Below are 20,582 nucleotides of genomic sequence, written 5' to 3'. Positions count from 1 at the left end.
GCTACCCATGTCACCCATATGTAAATCCATCCATCCATCCATTTTCCAACCCGCTGAATCCGAACACAGGGTCACGGGGGTCTGCTGGAGCCAATCCCAGCCAACACAGGGCACAAGGCAGGGAACCAATCCCGGGCAGGGTGCCAACCCACCGCAGGACACACACAAACACACCCACACAGCAAGCACACACTAGGGCCAATTTAGAATCACCAATCCACCTAACCTGCATGTCTTTGGACTGTGGGAGGAAACCGGAGCGCTCGGAGGAAACCCACGCAGACACGGGGAGAACATGCAAACTCCACGCAGGGAGGACCCGGGAAGCGAACCCGGGTCTCCTAACTGCGAGGCAACAGCGCTACCACTGCGCCACCGTGCCGCCCCCCATATGTAAATTCACCACTGAATTACAACGTTCAATGTTAGCTTTTTATTACCATTTTTCTTTAATCATTGATTAAATTTTCATTAGTGAAATTTTAATCAGCTATGTTGCCCTCACATTACTTAATATTGTAGAAGTACAGCGTACAGAAAAGTAATAGTCAGAGATCCAGCGACTTCTATTCATCTGATATCTGGGGGAGGTTTCAGATAAATTATGTAATAAGTGAGCTGAACCTGCCACATGCTTTGAAACACAGACCCTTTAAAAATATGGTAGCGTGGCAAAACTTAGTTTGATTTCTTGGTAACATTAGGAGGTTTAATCCAGAATAAAACAAATAATAGTAGCAGGAAAGTGTGACGGGGTAAGAGGTTGGAAGAAAGAGAGAGAGAAACAGTGACAGAGAGAGAGAGAGAGAGAGAGACCACCGGCACAGAGATGGTGAGGAAGAGAAGTAGCAACTGATTAACAGACTTGGTGGAGTGGGGGGGGGGGGGGGGGGGGGGATTCTGCAGATAGACAGATATGAAAGGTGCTATATGATTAACAGAGAGATAGAAATGCACATTACCTTCAAAATTTACAAAAATGATGAGGTCATTATTTTTTAAGAAACTTCTTCGGAATATATCCTTATGTGAAATAAAGGTCGCCCATCCAAAGCTTTCTCCTCTATAGCAGTTACATGAGGCATCAAATGATCCGGTATTACGTGGGTTATGCCAGGGAATAGAGTTGTCTGATGTTTAGGAGACAATAAGAGGTAAACATTGTGTTTTTGAGCCTTCATATTGCAAATTCTTTTTTTTAAATATACTGGAACTAATTTAGTTAGCAGTGAATATTAAAAACACTAAAATTACTAAATAATGTAAGAATAACTACTGTATATAAAATGATTATTTTCTGTCATTAGATATTGTTAATTTAAAGACTTATGTGTGCTTTTTACTTTAAATGTTAAATAAAATTTTCAATCAAATTAAATAAGGAATTGTGTCTATTTTGACAGACTGTCATGCATTGTAAACAGCTGGGTTCCAACTTCAGGTTATTTCTTCTATATTTACAATATGTATATTGAACTCAACTGATCAACTGCATTTATTTGCTGCTTGCAGGAACAAAACAGCAAGCGTTGTGATCTACTGTATACACAGACACTTCTCAGACATTCTTTGACAATGTTTGGTTTATATCATGTTGGCATTGTCAGAATCTGAAAAATATTTCAGTTCTCATTGACATAAGCACACCACAATGGATGATCAAAAATAGTTTGCAAAAAAATATTATACTGAACTTCACTGAGTACATGTGCATTGCTTAAATCTAACAGAAGACTGCTGAAAGCATTGTCCTACAGTCTGGGTACTGGAGAAACACTGCCGACCTGACCTAATCACCATTCCAACAATAACATTAAAACCTTCACTTAGATCTATGCTTCTCGGAGTTCAGTGATGTTACAAGTTAATAGCAAGTGGCACTAAGGGGTGTCCTCAGCAAGTGTTTAAATATCAAAAGCAGACTTTTTTCTTACTAGTTGTAAAGCTCCTGCTGGATGACATTCTCAGTTTTACATCAGGATCTTGATCCACTATTGTAACTGTAGCTTGTCGGTTTTCAACTGGCCAGTCAAGGATTTTGTCATCTTCTCCACTACACAAGTGGAAAAAAATTCCTATGTAATTATTTTTCTCATTAGGATGGAGAGTGATTCCAAATGCATAACCTTCTGGATTATAAAACCGTTGGCTCAGCATTTTATCATATGTGTTATTTTCAAGAATACTGGTAAAATCTTTTATATGCCATACTGCATGAGGACAGGAGGTCTCAGTGAGGCTGATGTCATCCAGAGAGATACCACCTTTACTCGAAACATGTCCAGAAATTCCTTGGAAAACATAGCGAAACTTGACTTTGGCATTCAAAGGAACAACTGCTATATTCCAGGAGTTGTCACCATCACCTAGAATTGAAAGTAAAATGACTTAATAGTCATGTTAAAACAAACCAATGAAACACCACAAATATTTTTTTTCTTTTTTTAACAGTAGAGGGCGCTCTAAAAGCACCTGTCCACTACTGATAGGGGTGGACTTTGGAGGGACAGGGGGCCCCTGGGTTTGAGCCATTTTTTGGCCTCCACCTAGGAGTTGTGAAGGAACCGAGAGAGAAGGACAGAGTATGGAATGTCAAAGCACAAAACTCATCTTGATAGCCATTAGAGCATAATATGCCATGTTATGTATTAAAAACAAAGACAGCCTGACCTTTAACTATTTGTTGTGATGGTTAAAGAGAGGGGAAACATATTTAAAAATGTAATTCTGGTACCTAATTATTTTCACAGCAATTTTCAGCTGCTAACGTAGAGCAAAGAACAAATGGACAACAAAATACATTAACACTAGAATCCCTTTAGCCTACTCGTAATCCCAGGACCACCTTAAATTCCTTTGCTCTTCTCCATCGGCATCTTTTGTTTTGCAAATTTGTCGATCAGTACAAGCAGCCTGTTATCCCATCCCCCACTGACGGAGTTGAAGTGAGACGCAAAATTCTCAGAGCTCAAGTCTGTTTATCTGGGTGTGAGGTGCCTGGAGTTGTATAGGGTAAATAATATAACATTATTTGGAATACATGCATTTCATGTGTGTTCCATGTCTACAACGATCTGGGTAAATCTAGGATGACAGGAAATACGAGAAATGCAAGAAATGTTGAACACATACCTAAAACAGAAACTTTTTTCATGTCATAGTACTAATGACAAAATTTTGACATGAAGTGTATAATGTGTGAAGATAGAAGTCCAAATATCAAATAAACACTTTCACAAAAGGTTCAAGTATAACAAAACAAGTGCACTTTTATTCAAGAATATAACCAAAGAAAAAGAAATCGGGTTAGAGTACGACGTTGATATGACCGCTTGGGTGGTGCAGCAGTAAGAACTACTGAGTCAAGAGGTTGCCAGTTTGATTCTGTGCACTACCCAGAATTACCGTTTTGAGTAGTGAACCACTCTTATTCTTACTATTATACAATAAAAATATACATTTGATTTGAGTCTGTAACAGCCGGTGTAAATGTATAGGACTTGTTATTGCTTTTTTTTTTTTTATTCAGTTTACTTCTCTCAGTCACATTCATGCTCCCCCCAATATGACACTGCTGTTTTCAAATAAAGATGTGCTATAACAGAGGTGAACTCAGATGAGGATGAGGGTTCTACATCGGAGAAAGAGAACAGAAGCCCTACCCACAAGAAACATTTAGTCAAACAAAAGAACAGCGCAGGTGCACCGGGCATGAAGGCGAAAGATGGCACCGTATGGATGCAGCAACAGGTTGGGCGTCATCCTGCCAGTCCATTTACGGTGGAAGGAATTTAAGGTGGCCGGGGATTACAAATTTTTTCATAGGCTTCAGGGATTCTAGTGTTAAACAATAGAATAAAAACACATTATCGGGTTTAGTTTTTCACCAGTTTGCAGATTCTGTGCACTTTTGTCAAGCTTCCAATAAACTTTACCTGTTGCTCAGTAGAGATACAGCAAACTCAGCAATTTTACGAGTTGCAATTTGTACCACTTCATTGCCAAACAACCTTTCCAAACCAACAACAGCATTCTGTTGAGGTAAGTAGACTCTAGTGAATCTCTCTATTAGTGTCTCAAAGAACTAGTTTATTTTCAAAAAGGATTTATTTCACGGGCGGCACGGTGGCGCAGTGGGTAGCGCTGCTGCCTCGCAGTTGGAAGATCTGGGGACCTGGGTTCGATTCCCGGGTCCTCCCTGCGTGGAGTTTGCATGTTCTCCCCGTGTCTGCGTGGGTTTCCTCCGGGCGCTCCGGTTTCCTCCCACATTCCAAAGACATGCAGGTTAGGTGGATTGGCGATTCTAAATTGGCCCTAGTGTGTGCTTGGTGTTTGTGTGTGTCCTGCGGTGGGTTGGCACCCTGCCCAGGATGGTTTCCTGCCTTGTGCCCTGTGTTGGCTGGGATTGGCTCCAGCAGACCCCCGTGACCCTGTGTTCGGATTCAGCGGGTTGGAAAATGGATGGATGGATGGATGGATTTATTTCACTATTGTGCAAAGTGACAGTTAAGCTGTTGACAAGAAAACGCAAACACCTGTGAAGTGTTTTTGATCAGTACATTTCAACGACTTGCTTTCAAACTAAATAAAATAAGTGCAAAGAAAGTCCGCAACTTGTCACGACTGAAAGCAGACCACATGTGCAGCCTACAATTGTTTTCATTTTGAAGATAAGTTGCTGTCCGCCTCTCATTTACAATTATATCTAATATGATGTCAGTTACTGTATGAACAGAAAGAAATTCTGTAAGGGAATTATCTGTATCTTACACATCTGCCCTGCGCCCTGGAGATCAAGATACTGCAGCTTTGAAAGTCGTCCAATGCTGTTGTTACACCACACACTTTTCTAACTGAAGTAGTGTTCGAATTTACCATTTGTTCAAAATCATCACCCTCATTTACTTCACCATCAACAGAACTTGAATTTATCGTGCTGTCACTGACAATTTCTGAGGAACTGTCATGATTAAAACTCAACTCTTCACACTCTTTGAGTTCCAACAGCTCACATTCAGCTCTCTCTGCTGTCTTTGTCTTTCTTATATGTCTTTGTAATTTCTTATTTTGTCTTTTATTTTTCTTTTCATTATGTAAAGCACTTTGAGCTACTTTTTATATGAAAATGTGCTATATAAAGAAATGTTGTTGTTGTTGTTGTTTGTCAACAGCCCCCTCTGTCACTAGTGGCTCCTGAGGTCCCTTCACCTTTCAGTCTCCAAGGCATCTCCTCAGTTTCCCATTCCATTAAAATGAGAAGTGTTTGCTGCCAACTATTGGCTGGATGTGAGAGTGCTGGCCTCCTTTTAGTGTTCTAACTTCATTCCTAATCTAGCTTTAGCTTCCCTAGCCAGAAAGACCGTGCTGCCATGTATGTAGCAACCAGAACGTCTTGCCAGTTTGTAGCGCTGCCACATAAAGATAATGTTTTCTGCTGTCAATCGGGTGTTGGGGGGGGAACAGTCTTCCGCCAGAGATTGACAGTGGTGCCCCAGAGGTGGAGCTTCCGGTTTGTTCAAGGAGTAATTTGCATAAAGCGCGTCGTTTTAAAGAGAGAAAGAAGGAGGAGAAGGGGTGTGAAAGAATAGCATCGGATAATAAAAAAGTCAGATCAGCTACTGCACTGGCCATGAAAAAAGCCTAGGAGCTCCTACAGTCCTGTCAGAAGGTGGAAGGTCTTCTGTTTGTTTCTGGGAATCAAACGTTCCGCTATTGCCTACAGACTCGGGTGAGCTATCAAAAAAGGACTTACTATATTTTAATCATGGCGCAAATCTGACTGTATGCCTTTTATGACGAAGAGGAAATTGGGATTATAGTCCACTATTTTCAGGACACCTCGTCTGCCTGCCGAAAGTTGCGGGGGTAGAACAGTGGACAATCTACGGACCTATTTATTATCTATGGAACAGGAAATGGGGGGAATGAATACTGTTGATGTGTAGGTACATGTATATGTGTGTGGCGCTGCAATTTAAGGGCTACTTAGGTTCGGGGGAGAGGGGGGGCGATTCACGTGTAAGGGATTGTATTTTGTTGTTTATTTGATGTACTGCAAGGATAAATATGGACTATGGTTTTCGGTGGCCTATAAATGCATTGATATTAAGGGATTGTTTTGTTAGAATAAAGGGTATCCGGGGAATTTATTAAGGTGTTATATTGGCCTGTCCTTTTTTCATCTGCCTTTATCTAGGACAGAATAGTGGTAGCAATAATCTCAGGCTAGTGCTCGAGACGAATTGTTACAAGTTTTCCACTGCCTTTCTTTAAATATAAGGTGCTATCCTGGTGGACTACAGTAAGTTTCAGACCACCTCTCTCTCTCTCTCTCTCTCTCTGGAGCCTCCCCATAGGAATGAAAAATCAAAAAAGATATCTCCTTAATATAAAAAATGGAGACCTTTTCTTTGTCTCCTGCTTCTCAGGCTTTTCCCCTGATAAAAAATATCCCAGAATTTTCACAAGGCTCTCCTCTTGAGTTTCAGTGAAGATCTCAGTAAAGTCATACAGTTGGCTCAGATCTTACAAGTAGTGTGCTGACATTTTTTGCAATTTGAAAGTATTTGCAGTGTGTGCAATAATATATGGTGAAATGCATGGACAGTAGTAATAAAACATTTTATTATGATTACAAAACTGTAGTCCTTGCTTCAGAATAATACTATTAGTTGCGTTAATTTATATTGTTGGGCTCCAATTAGATCATACTCATCACAAAAGGAAAGGCACGTAGTATGGGTGAGTGGCTTTTGATTTCAAGTCCTGAGGTTGTGGGTTCAAATCCCACTTCTGACACCACTGTATGATGATAAACATGTCACTTCATCTGCCTGTTCCCCAATTGGAAAAAGAAATGTAACCAATCATATCTCAGATTGTATTTCTTGTCTCGTTTTTTTCTAAGGATTTTTAGGAGAAACATCTGTGACAACATTGATTCTTAAATGAAACATACAGTAAATGAGAATGTCTGTAAAGTCTCATGAGTCATCAAAGATCAGTGCTTAAGAAGTAAAACTTTCCTATGGGTTCATCCATAAGACTAGTGGGACAGTACAAATGGAAGAGCCTACCACCCTCTAGAGGCCCTCAGGTCTCAGGCAGCCCTGTGAAATGCAGTTGGTGTGTTTATCCCTCTCAACTTTCTGCCAGCCAAATAAACCTTCTGAATGCACTTCAATTGCAATAAAATATTTAAAAATATGTTAAAGTGCATATAAACAAAAAATATGAAAAAGGAGAATCCACCAAAATACCACCCTTTCAGAATGTACTTTCCCTCATTTAAATCAGGTGGCCAGCGTGAGAGTTTGTTTTTCAGGTTGTTCATGAACACATTCCATTATGTGATTCTTAAACTACCAAACCTTTTTTATTTCCTTCGACTTTGCCCTTTTTTAATGTACAATGGTGCAATAAATGACAATTAAATTACAGTTAGTAAGTTCAGTCCAGAAATGCAAAAAATACATTTGGAGTTAAACAGAAAAGCCACCTCTTATCTCAAAGCAATCTTGTGAAATCACTTAATTAAAATGGCCATAATAAGCAGTTTTTCCCTACCTACCTTTGATCGTATGCACTTTCTTCATCTTGCGCACATTTCCAGTCCCATCATCAGTTTTTATCCACAGACTCAAAGTGCTACTTGAGGTGCCCGTCATCTTGTAAAAAAACTCCAGGCACTGCTCACTCCTCATGGGGTAAAGAATGCGTGATTCCAGAATAGCACTTGTGTCGTTTCCAGCTGTTGTGTCGTAAAACATATAATAACCTGCATCTAAATAAAAATGAGAGAAATGGGGGTTAGTAAACCATGTCCTCACTCCTAGTTTTGTTCATAGGAATTTCTTCAAAGAATAACTAAATGCTCCACAAGCTGCCCTTCCATTTTGGGAAACTGGATGCCAATCATTTTTCAGATGTAGTGATCAAGTCAAGTCAAGTTGGGGAGCATGCACTGGTACAGTGCGTTGCCGTACCCACTACATGACGGAACAACTCAGGATCCTGGTTGGCAACCCCCCAGGCAGACACGCGGTCCAGTCTGACCCTCTGGAAATGACTCTCTATCTGCCGCAGCCAGGTGTTACGTGGGCGACCCCTTGGCCTGGTCCAGCCACTCAGGTCCCCAACAATGAGGATCTTACAAGCTGGATCACCCTCGGGGAAACACACCACATGGCCGAACTGCCGTAATTGACGCTCCCTCACAATGCAGGTAATGTGCCTCATTCGGGACTCCATGTGTAACCGCTCATTCGACACAAAGTCAAACCAATGGTACCCAAGGATTTTCCGGAGTGACACAGTACCAAAGGAGTCCAGTCTTCGTCTCAGGTCACTGGATAGTGTCCATGTCTCGCAACCATATGGCAAGACAGGAAACTCCAGGACTCTAAAGACTTGGACCTTCATCCTTTTGCATAGAGCGCCTCACACACCTTTCCAGTGACCTCATGGTTTCCCCATGCTCTCCCAATCTGTCTACTGACTTCATATGAAGACTCACCAGAGACATGAATGTCACTGCCAAGGTAAGTAAACCTCTCAAAAAGGACGACACTCCCTCCGCAAACAGACACATTGCTGATGGCTGTGCCCAAGAGGTCATTAAAGGCCTGGATCTTGGTTTTTATCCAGGACACTTGCAAGCCCAGACACTCAGACTCCTTGCTCAGTCTCTCGAGCACCCCAATCAGAACCTCCATTGACTCCGCGAAGATCACATGATCATCAGAGTGATGTAGTGATGCATTATAAAAAACAAAGATGATTTTTAGTTATTTATTACATACATGTAGGGCAATTACTTCCAAAATGGTGATGCATAAAGCTGCTGCTTTGTCCCAGATTTGAATCCTATGTCTGCTTCTTGCCCATGTGGAGTTTTGCATATTTTTATCTCAATTCTTACCCACATCCCCAAAAATGTGCAGTTAGGAGGACTGATGAATCTAAATGGGCCCCAGTGTGAGTGTGAATATGGGCCTGTGCATAGGTGGGCCCTGTGATAAACTGATGCTAATTAGTAAACCTGGTTATGAAATTAGATCTCTGATATTTTGGAACACAAACTGGAAATAAAAGTGAACTTTTGCATGAATTTTTAGAAAGTAAATGAAAAGTGTGACCATTAAAAGGTCTATAGTAGAGGAGTTAATGGTGTTTTTAGTTTAGGTTAGGCTAATAACAATGAGGTGGCAAAAATCTCTATACGTCCCCTTCAAAGTGATGGCATAGCAGTCGCCTGTGGAGCAAATGGATGACTTAGGAAAAGGGTGATTCTGAGGTTTCATGATATACAGGGGACGTTCAAAAAGTTTCCACAGTTTTTTTAACTTTATTAATTAAGAATTTCTTTCAAAAACAAATAACATCACTTTACCACATATTCACCTTCCTTTGCGATGCAATTTTCCCAGCATCATAGTAACTTTTTAATGCCAATTATTACTCCTCCCGCCTTCACTGTTTCCAACAAAAATAAAAAGTGCGGAAACTTTTTGAACATCCCTTGTACTTTCAACATCAAGGAATACTAGGCATGTATGATGAGGTCCTCTTAATTGACTTAAACCTCTGATTTTAACACAATTATGTTTTTAATGTTCTGCTAAAGAATAGCAGAAAAGAACTGAAATTAGGATGAGTAGTTCAAACATAAATCACAAAATATGTTCAGATCAAAACCAGAAAATCAGTCCGATCTTCCATCAGTCCAAAACAAAATCCTAATTCGTAGTCAAAGAAACGTAGAAAAAAGCTTTAATGCTGGGAATATAATCACTAAAGCAAACACAGTTCTTAAGGGAACAATCAGTCAAACATGGATAATGAGGAATTGTTCAGTCCAAAGTTTATGTCATTGACCTGGTGATATCATGTATTTGCCCTTCTAGGTCATTTCTACAACATTATAAAGACAACACTGCCAAAATATGGGAATGATCAAAATATATAAAATGGAGCTGGGAGAAGACACAAAAATGATAACTGTATCAAAGTGAAAACAAAGCAAAAACTAATGTCGGGAATGGATTCAGGATCCCAACAAACCATTATAACTATGCAGGCAACTCAAACAACATTTCCAGTTAAAAGACTAACAAATTCACAAAGTATATTCACAGCATTTAAACTTACAGTATAATAAACTGATAGACTTGCATATCATTTAGTAGTTGTGTTGATGACTACTGGATTTCCATTCAGATAGGAAAGCTTAAGCATACCATCTCCAAGCCCCATCTCCAAGCCCAACACCCTGAATCCAGGTACCCTGCAGGGCTGTGTCTCACCACCACTTCTTTACTCCTAATAAGCAAACCATTGCATTTCAAGTGTGAATTCTGTAAGAATGATCAAATATGATAATGATGCCATTCTGTTGTAGGGCTCATGTCACACTGTAGCAAGTCTGATTACAGCAATGGTGTAACCAAGTTAGTTCACGAGCACGTTTTCTGGAAATGATTCATTTAACAATATTTTAGTAGAAATATATGTGTTTGGAACTTTGTGAACACACGACTGGGCAACTAACTTCTCCTGTGGGTTATGCAAGTCAAGTAATGTGAGATTTTTTTATGAATATTTTGATATTGTCTGCTGTTCTCCAGAATTGGTCACCATAGACACCTGTTCTATCAAACTTTTTTTTATCTCAATTCTGCATAAAAACACAAGATTAAAAAATGTTCTTGGCCATCACTAGGAACAACATGGGGTATTCCTTTAAAGATATGAATTATTTGTTTTTAATTGCTTCCTGTTTTCTTAATATGCTTCCAATTAACAAGGGATCAGTTTTTGACTTAATATTTGGAAAGGAATGGAGGAAGGACTGAGAAATGCTAATCTGTTCTGGGTAATCAATGATCTAGATAATATCTTCGGAAAGAAAAAATCTACAATATAAAAATGACCTGACACAAAACGCAAAATTGAAGAACAAGTTCAGGTATCTCCAAGGATCCAGTTCTAATCAGCAACTGAATGAAACAGAAATCTGCAGCAACTGGGGCCTTCCAGGGATGAACTTGAGGATCCCGGTATACTGCACAGCATCATGTGGAGTGCTACGTCTCATGTGTGTGCCTGAAAAATATATCATAGTATAGAGTATGATTTTGGCTTTTGAGAGGCAGAAGTAAACCTTTTTTATGATTTCTCTGATGATGATATGTTATAATATGTTATCTCTGATTTTCCTCTCATATCTCAAAAATGTAAAGATTAGGCTCACTAAATTGTCATTTCAGTTCACGGGTGTGCCTGTTCTTTATAAATTGTATTTACAGTATTGTGTTTTAACATTACTTACCTCTGCAGTTTCCAAGTAGGGTGTGATCCTGCATGTCCGCAGTGCCTTTTTCCTGAACCCAGTCAGCATCATCATTCATGTTTTGAATCATACCGCATATGTTAATCAGTTCAAATGAGCACTGATCCAGTAAAGTATGGGTGAAGGCTGGAAGATTAAAAATGTTAATGTCCTGTAAACATCTTCATGTACAAAAAATATAAATCACTGTTGGGAAATTCAAGCCACTTACTGCAGTTGTACATTCGGTTGAGACGTAGAAGGTCTGTAGCACTGAAGTCTAGACGCTGCCCAATGACTTCATTAAATGCTGGTATTGCTGTTGTGATTGTGGGCACACTCTCGTTCTTGTTGAAGGAAAGTGGCCTATAGTGCATTATTGATTCATAATCATATGGGGTATTGAGGTCAGTAATAAATTTGTCATCATATTTGTCAAAATTGTGCTCCTTTCCTAAAAGTAAAAAAGCTACTTAGAAGAGACAACGCTTTGTAACAACAACAACAACAACAATGTATTTCTTGGATAGCCCAAAATCACACAGGGAATGCTGAAATGGGCTTTAATATGCCCTGGTTTTTGATAGCCCCCTTAGCTATGACTCTAAGAAGACAAGAAAAAAAAATAATCCTTGTAGGGAAAAAAATGGAAGAAATCTTGGGAAAGGCAAATCAGAGAGAGAGACCCCTTTCCAGGTAGATTGGGTGTGCAATGGGTTAGTCAAAAAATGGGATAAATCAGCTAATTTTAGAACTAGGGCCAGATTGTAGAAAACAACAAGCCAGATGCAGACAGAGTTTGGGGACCTCTGCCAAAAAGCCGCTTGCCCAGCATTGGCCATTCTACAGCTGAGTCAGTGCTGAGCCAGCCAATCAGATGAAAGGACCCTTCTAGTCCATGATTCCAGTGCTCCTTCATTTGAGATTACTTTTTCAGTCAAACAATTTGGCAGATTTGAGTTTTTAATAATAATAAAAAATGTATTTTTGTTGTACATTTCATACATTAAATGCAATTCTAATGCTGTAAAAATGATTAATCCATTATCTCTTTATCCACAATTGTTGATGTAATGTTTAATCAATAAACAAATCACACTCTTTCTCACTATGTAAAATTCAATATGTCTGTTTTAAGGGGACAAAAATCAAAACTGAAGAATCTGCATTTTTGTAGATTGCGGTGTAATGCAAAGTAAAAAAGTAATAACATAGCAAAGCACTATATATAGTACAGAAAAGTGATTACAATACTCCCCAAAATAAAATCAAATGTAAGAAAAAAAATCAAAGTATTAAAAGTTTAGTTAGAAGAATCAATTACTCAGAATCTCTTAATTTCTACATCGTAATCTTTATTTTGTAGTTGTCTACATTCAGTCCTTTCTATTTAGAAAATAGTTTTCCCAGAAAGCTTTGGAATAGACAAGTGCAAATTAATGTGAATAGATGTGCCAAGCCAGGATTACATGATTCTCAGAATTAGTAGATATTCAGTTTTTGGTACAATAAAACCTACATGTTTAGAGATGAGAAAGACTGTTGTAAAGGTTTGTAATGTTTTCACTGTATACTTTGATACTAAAAATCTGCGTAACATTGATTTACGGTTTTGAATTAAAGATGAAAATGTAGATATCTACCTCACAACTGTACTTCATAATATTGTCTTTATTACTGATGATCATAGTTGAAGTTAGTGGCAGAGTCATTAATATTGTAATTCTTTACATTTTTCTGTTAGCCAAAGTGGATATTATTTCTCTATGGAAGCTCTTATCAGTGTGAGCAACATAAACATCAGACATAGACTTGTGCCAACTGGCAATCAGCGATTGATTACTTACATCACCGATAGATGGTCCTTTGCCAGTGATTTGAACACGTGATTAAACACCTCCATAAGTACACCATTTACACAAGGCATGATGTATCCTGATTGTATATGGAGAGGCTGTAAAGCAATCTGACAACCTCCTTCATTGTAGGGATCAACAAGGCAGGCGCACCATTTAATGTATACTACTAAGAGACAGAGCTGGATATATAATATATACATCTGGAGACAACTATGTGTGAATTCAGCTTAAATGTGGATGAGAACAATTAGATGGTTCACTGCATATTACATATCTAAAAAAGTCCAACAACTTATTATTTAAACAGCAAAGGGCACTGGCGTTCTGCTCAACTAATATCTGAAAGGTTTCCCAAAAGTACCCCTGTGAAACAAATAAATGTGTTGTGTGTGTGGTGAACACATTACACGTGTTAAAATATAAACATAACCTGTTACAAGGGAAAAATCTTTTTGAGCAACCAGACTATACTTTAACATTCGTAAACGTCGCTGGACTTGCAGTAAAAGTGATGGATGTTCTGCCTCCAGCTGTATGTGCTCAATGTCATTCACAATTATGATGGCACAGACCGGGTTAACTAGAGGGCCAAAGAACTGGCAGCTATGTTTGCGAAAAAAGATAACTGTACAGTATCTATTCATATTAAGCAGTGTCACACAGAGTGCACATTAAATGGGGTCTTGTTATTGATAATGAAAAGCCACAGGAGTTGCAGATTGCGGTACACAGTACACTGGAAACAGTTAATGTGCTAAATTACACTTTAGCATTACCACAGATCAGCACTTCAACACATAATATATTCTTAATTACAGACCACCATATCCCTTTCTAAAGACCAGCTGCTGCTCTTATGCCATGGAGTGATGGTAGAGGAACTACAAAAAAGCAATTTGGGCTTACTCAGTTAAAATGGTGATGCCTCCAGCCCCCAGACAACATCATCTATCAGCGAAGTTGACGATTGATTGATTGATTGATTGATTGATTGATTGATTGATTGATTGATTGATTGATTGATTGATTGATTGATTGATTGATTTTCCATATTGCCCAACCCTAAATTAACAAATATTGTTTCAGCAAATTAATTTTACCAATCAGACAAAGTTTTGTGTGAAACGCACCGGAAAGAATTTCATCCCACCATATCTTGACATAGTCATCCCGGTCTGTTCTAGATTGCTCATGATAGAATCCTAGTGCATGTAAGACCTCATGTTCAACAATTGCTCTGGTATCACATCGTTCTCCAATAGAAACATTTTGGCCTTCATGAAAATCTCCAACAAAAGACCAGCACCTGTAGAGGATCAAAAATGCAGCAACACAGACAGCAAATTGCTTTCATTTAAACTACCAAATACATCATTGTTTAAATGGGGACAAAAGGTCAACCACTTAAATTCCATATTTTAAGTAAAAGTTAATTTATCCATGCTGATCACAATGTGGGTCTGATTTGAGATTCTATGGGGCATTTTTTTTTTATAGTTCTCTGGCCATTAGGTGCAGAGTCAATTGCCCCAGTGGGCATCTTCTCACTGCTGTGGATGATAGAAGAAACAAGAATGTTAGCGACTGCGCCCCCTCTTGCCCTGGGGTGGTATTGGTTATCTCCGATAAAGCAGGAAAGTGGTCCACAGACACACATGCATGACAGTAATTATTATTTAATTCTTATGTCTTGTGTATTGCTGCAGGTAAGCTACACTTCTTCTGTTACATGGGTGGAACTCCATGCCATTTGCCTTTATATTCAGGCGGAGGAGATGGTTGCAGCAGTACGTAATTGAGGATTGTCAGAGTACCAGTCTTGTAAATACTGTTTTCTATGGATTTTTATGGTTTACTGAAAGTTTTGCCTCTGGTTCTTGGATAGCAATTTGAATTTCTTTAGATTTGCCATTTTAGGCATACCCATTTTATCTGTTTTTTGTTCTTTTCTCCTTTCCTTGACATTTTTGATCTTTTTTATTTTAAAAAATTCATTGAATTTACAGAACATTATTATGTATTTGCTCTTCAGGCCATAAACGCTATGTTCAGCCTCTCCCTTGAAGGGCATTTTTATGTATTTTAATATTTTAACATATTTTTGCACTTTTAAAGCCAGTGCCCCATTTCTATACTGGGCAGCTCTTGAGTTTGGGGTCTGGTTGAATAGGTGAAGCCTGCTTCTAGGCAGACCAGTAAATGTCCTTTTATTGTATTTTTGAGGTCTGCACACTTTTCATCATCTTGTGTCACTCTGCTCACAACAAATGATATATGCATACACACATATACTGGGTATAATGAATGAAGTTTCATTTAATTTTTTTCCTAAAATTTCCTTGTGATGTAAAAATCATCTTGATATCATTTCTGGGTATTTATTCAGTGCGTACAGTATATATTGTTATCTTCTTGACAGAAGCACTCATTTAGAAGTTGAATTTGACTTAACTGATTTTCAGCTATTTTGTTTCAACAATGCATCCCACCATTTTGTGGATTCTGATATCATGATGCATGTCCAGTTTCCAGGGGCATGGCCTCCAGGGCCACAACATCAAGGGATCATTGGTGAAAGGTTCAAAAGTCATCTCATGGTCATTTTGTGTTATCAATTTGGTTAAAATACTATACTTGCGATTCTCTTTATGTGTAATCCTTGGGTCTTGTAAATATTTTGCTCATTGACTTTGATTTTTTAATCTCTTTAATCTCTTTCTTTTTTGACTTCTGGTTTTCATCTTTACTTTGTTTTTTGACACTCCTGTTCTACATTTCTTTTGACCACTTGGTTCAGCCATTGCCCTGGAGCAGTTAACGTAACCTCTCACATATGAGAGGAAAACCAAAACGCATAAATACAGAAAACATCCAAACTTTATACAGTCAGTGACTGGACCAGGCTAGGATTAACACCCAAGACTCCAGAGTCATGATGTAGCAGTGTTAACCACCTAAGTTGCATGATGTCCACTTTTAATTATGCACACAACTGAACAACATACTTTTTTACTATAAAAATAAATAATAATAACCAAAGAGCTAGTAAGAACTTACCCATCTAACTTCTGAAAGAATAAATATGTGCTTTCCCCTTCATAAGGTTTAAAGTCAACACATGATTTTAGACGATACATTTCAAAGGCCTGCAGAATGACACCTTTTGCATTTAGTTCTAAAAAACACAATATGTTATACAAAATGATATAAATAGTCCTGAGCTTTTTACAGGGAGGTGAATACAAGAAGAAACAAAAACATTCAATTATGGAATTTGTTTTAGAACCAATTGCAGTAATGTTATTGTACTGACATCTTGGTGTGTCCTAGAGGCTAATAAATTGAGCTGGGAGTGTCACAAGGGTTAGGGTCATCTCTCACCTCTGATTTACTGTGTGATGTGCAGAGATGTTAAGTTAGTGTATTTGACCTCCTGGGCTCAGATTATACTCAGTAAACAACTCATTTTTACTCATTTAGGTTTTTTTTTCAGCTTCCCCAGAACATTTTCTTAAATAACACTGTGCTGAGCCTTTTGTATTGAAGATGTCATATCCTTAACACATATTATTGAATGCTTTTCATGGTTAGAATTCATAACACAATGGCTCATTACAACACATACATTGGCCTGTATTAATACCCCCCACTGTCTTGATATATTTTGCTTTTACTAAAAGTTATTTTCTAATCCTCAAAATGAAGTCATATTTTCTGAAGTCAAAATGAAATATCAGTGTTCAACATCCAATGTGAGTAGTGCTGTATTGTTACACATTAGAGATAATGAAATAAAGAGAGCAATGGACTAGGCTCTTACTGAATATTTTTCACCTTTTTCCTTCTCTTTTCTTCTCTCTTTGACCACAGCATCCTAGTTATCAAGTGAGTACAACAGCCATATTATGCAGGAGTGGACAAGTTATAAATGCATATCAGTTGTAAAGTTTTGTTGTACATGCGTGCATAGCACACTTCTACCACAATATAAACACAATTGGAATCTTGGAAGACATTGTTCAAGCATATAGATGATTTTTTAAAGGATTGTGTCTTGGTAAGATCAAGAATAAGAGAATCAGATGTATGCTTAAAGTTGGGAAAATTTAAAAAAAACACACAGAAAAGAATGTTAAAGTGGTATGGGCATCCCATGAGAAGAGAGGTAAAAAATGTGGGGAGTAAAATCATGGATATGGAGGTGTCAGGACAGAGGAGAAGATGACAACAGTGGATGGACTGTATGAAGGGGGATCTAAGGGTGAAAGTGACATCAGGTGAGGAAATATACAAAAGACAAGAGTGGTCGAGGGTGGTCGAATATAGCAACGTCGCATGAAAGTGGGAAAAGCTTTAAAAGTAGAAGAATAAGATTTAGGTGGCTGTTGCCTCACTCCATACTGTATACAAATGTCAGTGCAGTCAGCCGACAGCCTGAAACCATCAACATATCAGTGACTGGACTACAAAGTATTGCAGGGTTGTATCATTAATATTTCACTGTAGTTTAGCAGTGATTGTGTGCTCTTCATGTCTCAAACATTTTAACAACTAATTGACAAACTGAAATTTACAAACTCATAATGTAACTTTGCTAGAATTTCTGACAAAAATTCTGAACCTGCACATCTGAACCCTCTTCAACGCAGTGGTGTGCTGGGGAGGCAGCATTAAGAAGAAAGACGCCTCACGCATGGACCAACTGGTGAGGAAGGCAGGCTCTATTGTAGGCATGGAGCTGGACAGTTTGACATCTGTGGCAGAGCGACGGGCGCTGAGCAGGCTCCTGTCAATCACTGAGAATCCACTGCATCCACTAAACAGTGTCACCTCCAGACAGAGGAGCAGCTTCAGCGACAGACTGCTGCCAATGTCCTGCTCCACTGACAGACTATGACACACTATGCAACTCTTCAATTTCACCCAGGGGGGTAAACATTAACATTATACAAAATTATTGTCTGTTTTACCTGCATTTTTATCACTCTTTAATTTAATATTGTTTTTTATCAGTATGCTGCTGCTGGAGTATGTGAATTTCCCCTTGGGATTAATTAAATATCTATCTATCTATCTATCTATCTATCTATCTATCTATCTATCTATCTATCTATCTATCACTACTATTCATTTTTGCAACTTGAACTAAATTTTTATTTTTCAAATCACTGCCTGTTACAGCAATCTGAAAATATTTATTACTTTCATAATTCACTTTTCCTTTCTCGTATTTTACATTAGTAGAATTTCAAATTTACCTAACGTATCAGAAAGGATATAAGGAATTGGGAATTTCCATCTTGTTGATTCATCTCTCAGTCCATTTCGTTCTGGCTGTTTAAAAGAGTGAAAAACAAAGTGTTTAATAATAATAATAATAATAATAATAATAATAATAATAATAATAATAATAATAATAATAATTGCTTGGACTCCTTTATACCAACAGCAATTCACATGCATAATGCCCCCCTTGGACTGAAACATCAGAAAAATCAAGGAACTGGTTATTGACTTTCGCCACACCAGACAGCCTAGACTAGCCTCGTAACACAGACGAACTTTATAAGAAAGGACAGAGCAGATAGTGATATCTTTTACATGTTTTATAACTCTGTGAAGGCCAGTGTGATTTTCTCTGGGTTTCTGTGCCCCCTAACTGGATTAATCAGGGTTAATAATGAATGGACATGTTACATTTTCTTGTGGAAACCCTGTAGAGAAAAGTCAAGCAAAATGACACCTTTTATTGGCTAACTAAAAAGATTACAATATGCAGGCTTTTGAGGAAACTCAGGCCCCTTTTTCAGGCAGATGTAATCAAACCCTTGAAGTCGACAGTGGCTTTGAGAATATGTACTAGGTATATACAGTATACCACTAAACAACATTTATCAGATTTATAATCTGTGTTTTTCCTTTTAATATTTGTTGAAGTACTTTTTTTAAGTCATTTTACCATCTTAGAATGTGTACACAACATGAATTCTTATATATATATATATGATTGCTTATAATTTTCCTAACTTCAACTTCCACCAGTAAATTGAATTTACTTCTCCTTGTGCCCTGTGGCTGATGTGATTCGATTGCTGTTTTGGCTCCCTTTAGCTTTCTATTAATTTGTTTCCAGAAGTTCAGACTTTGTGATCAAAGGCACACAGTTAGTGTCTTAAGCTACAGGTGGACTCAACTTTGAAATGATCTTAAATGTAAAAAACATGGCTAAAAGTTATTTGTTGTCTAGCTTATCTTTATAGTTAAGGTTTTCACACGTAGTGTATTAGATTTTAGTCTTTGTATCTTTTTACAGAACATTCTTCTCTCTTTACTGGTTGATTCATTAACTTTTAGCCAAGTAATTTCCATGTGTTACTGGACAAAGGTCACAATCCTACAGCAGTGCTTTTTTCATGGCTTCATATATAAATACCACAATGAACGTTTCCTTAGATATTTATTATTTGTCAAATCAGTAGAATATCCTTGCGCTGGGAAAGTTAATAGTTAAAATAGGTGCCTCTAGAATTGTGCTTTCCTTCACAATTTACAATGTTAGCAACTTTTGTTTTTATTTATTCATGCTGTTTACTTTCTAAATTCTCTTTCATAAATAAAAGTTCATTGGCAGGCACAGACACCCTACTGGCAGGATGTGCAATACAGGAACTAAATTAAGTATATTGTCTGTCCATCATAGGGCATACTAACACACCCATTCCCACTCATTCATATGAGGTTGATTTAGATCCAAAAATGAACGTAATAAGCACACATATACAGTAGTATATAGAAAGAAAGTAGAGTAACCACAGAAAAACAAACCAAACAAGAAGGATTTATTTTGAAATGTGTTTTTAATATGAATCAGGTGTATGAAGACTCTATCAGGTGTAATGTGTAAAGATCTGGGGCCTCATGTATAAACAGTGCATATGCACAAAAATGTTGCGTATGCCTGTTTCCACGCTCACATCGCAATATATAAAAACTAAACTTGCCTTCAAAGCCACGCACATTTTCATGCAAGCTCAAATAATTTTGTACATAAGTTTTCGGCTTGGTTTTGCAAACTGGCAGAACCCAGCGTCAAAGCAGTGCTACTGTTCCTGGGTGGCTTCCCTTTATTTTTTACATTCACATCCCTGATTCATCTTTATTAAATACACTGAAATTAACCGCATATCATTTTTTAGTTTATGGCATCTGATTGTAATCAACCTGTAACCACATAATGGTGCACGGAATGGCCAAACTATTCCAAATACCACAGCTGCTTTAGCGTTGTTATTCTCAGTGCACTACTTGGAGTATTTTAACCCACTGTATCTGAGTGTGGAATCACAACTATACAGCAGCTGATCAGAAAGCTCTACGGCAGATTATGTCAAGAG

The 20,582-nt window shown here is 38.0% G+C and overlaps 2 protein-coding genes across 6 annotated transcripts in view; one reads left to right on the top strand and one right to left on the bottom strand.

Annotated features, from left to right (window-relative positions):
* LOC114648027 (adhesion G protein-coupled receptor F5-like) overlaps positions 1–20,582 on the top strand; it is a 395,766-nt gene that overhangs the window by 254,343 nt on the left and 120,841 nt on the right. The gene's annotated exons all lie outside the window — the stretch shown is intronic.
* mep1a.2 (meprin A, alpha (PABA peptide hydrolase), tandem duplicate 2) overlaps positions 1–20,582 on the bottom strand; it is a 39,814-nt gene that overhangs the window by 5,388 nt on the left and 13,844 nt on the right. For 4 of the 5 annotated variants that reach the window (XM_051925632.1, XM_051925634.1, XM_051925633.1 and 1 more), the window contains exons 5-12: positions 18,447–18,522; positions 16,246–16,363; positions 14,319–14,494; positions 11,562–11,783; positions 11,330–11,476; positions 7,571–7,783; positions 1,935–2,366; positions 963–1,130 (exon numbers count right to left, since the gene is read on the bottom strand). In XM_051925632.1, the coding sequence (XP_051781592.1) occupies positions 963–1,130; positions 1,935–2,366; positions 7,571–7,783; positions 11,330–11,476; positions 11,562–11,783; positions 14,319–14,494; positions 16,246–16,363; positions 18,447–18,522 (1,552 nt within the window). The remainder of the gene's footprint in view (positions 1–962; positions 1,131–1,934; positions 2,367–7,570; positions 7,784–11,329; positions 11,477–11,561; positions 11,784–14,318; positions 14,495–16,245; positions 16,364–18,446; positions 18,523–20,582) is intronic. The other variant, XM_051925635.1, reaches the window with a different exon arrangement.

Source organism: Erpetoichthys calabaricus, chromosome 3 (assembly GCF_900747795.2).
Source record: "Erpetoichthys calabaricus chromosome 3, fErpCal1.3, whole genome shotgun sequence".
Lineage (NCBI taxonomy): Eukaryota > Metazoa > Chordata > Cladistia > Polypteriformes > Polypteridae > Erpetoichthys > Erpetoichthys calabaricus.
This window is presented reverse-complemented; position numbering and strand designations above follow the sequence as displayed.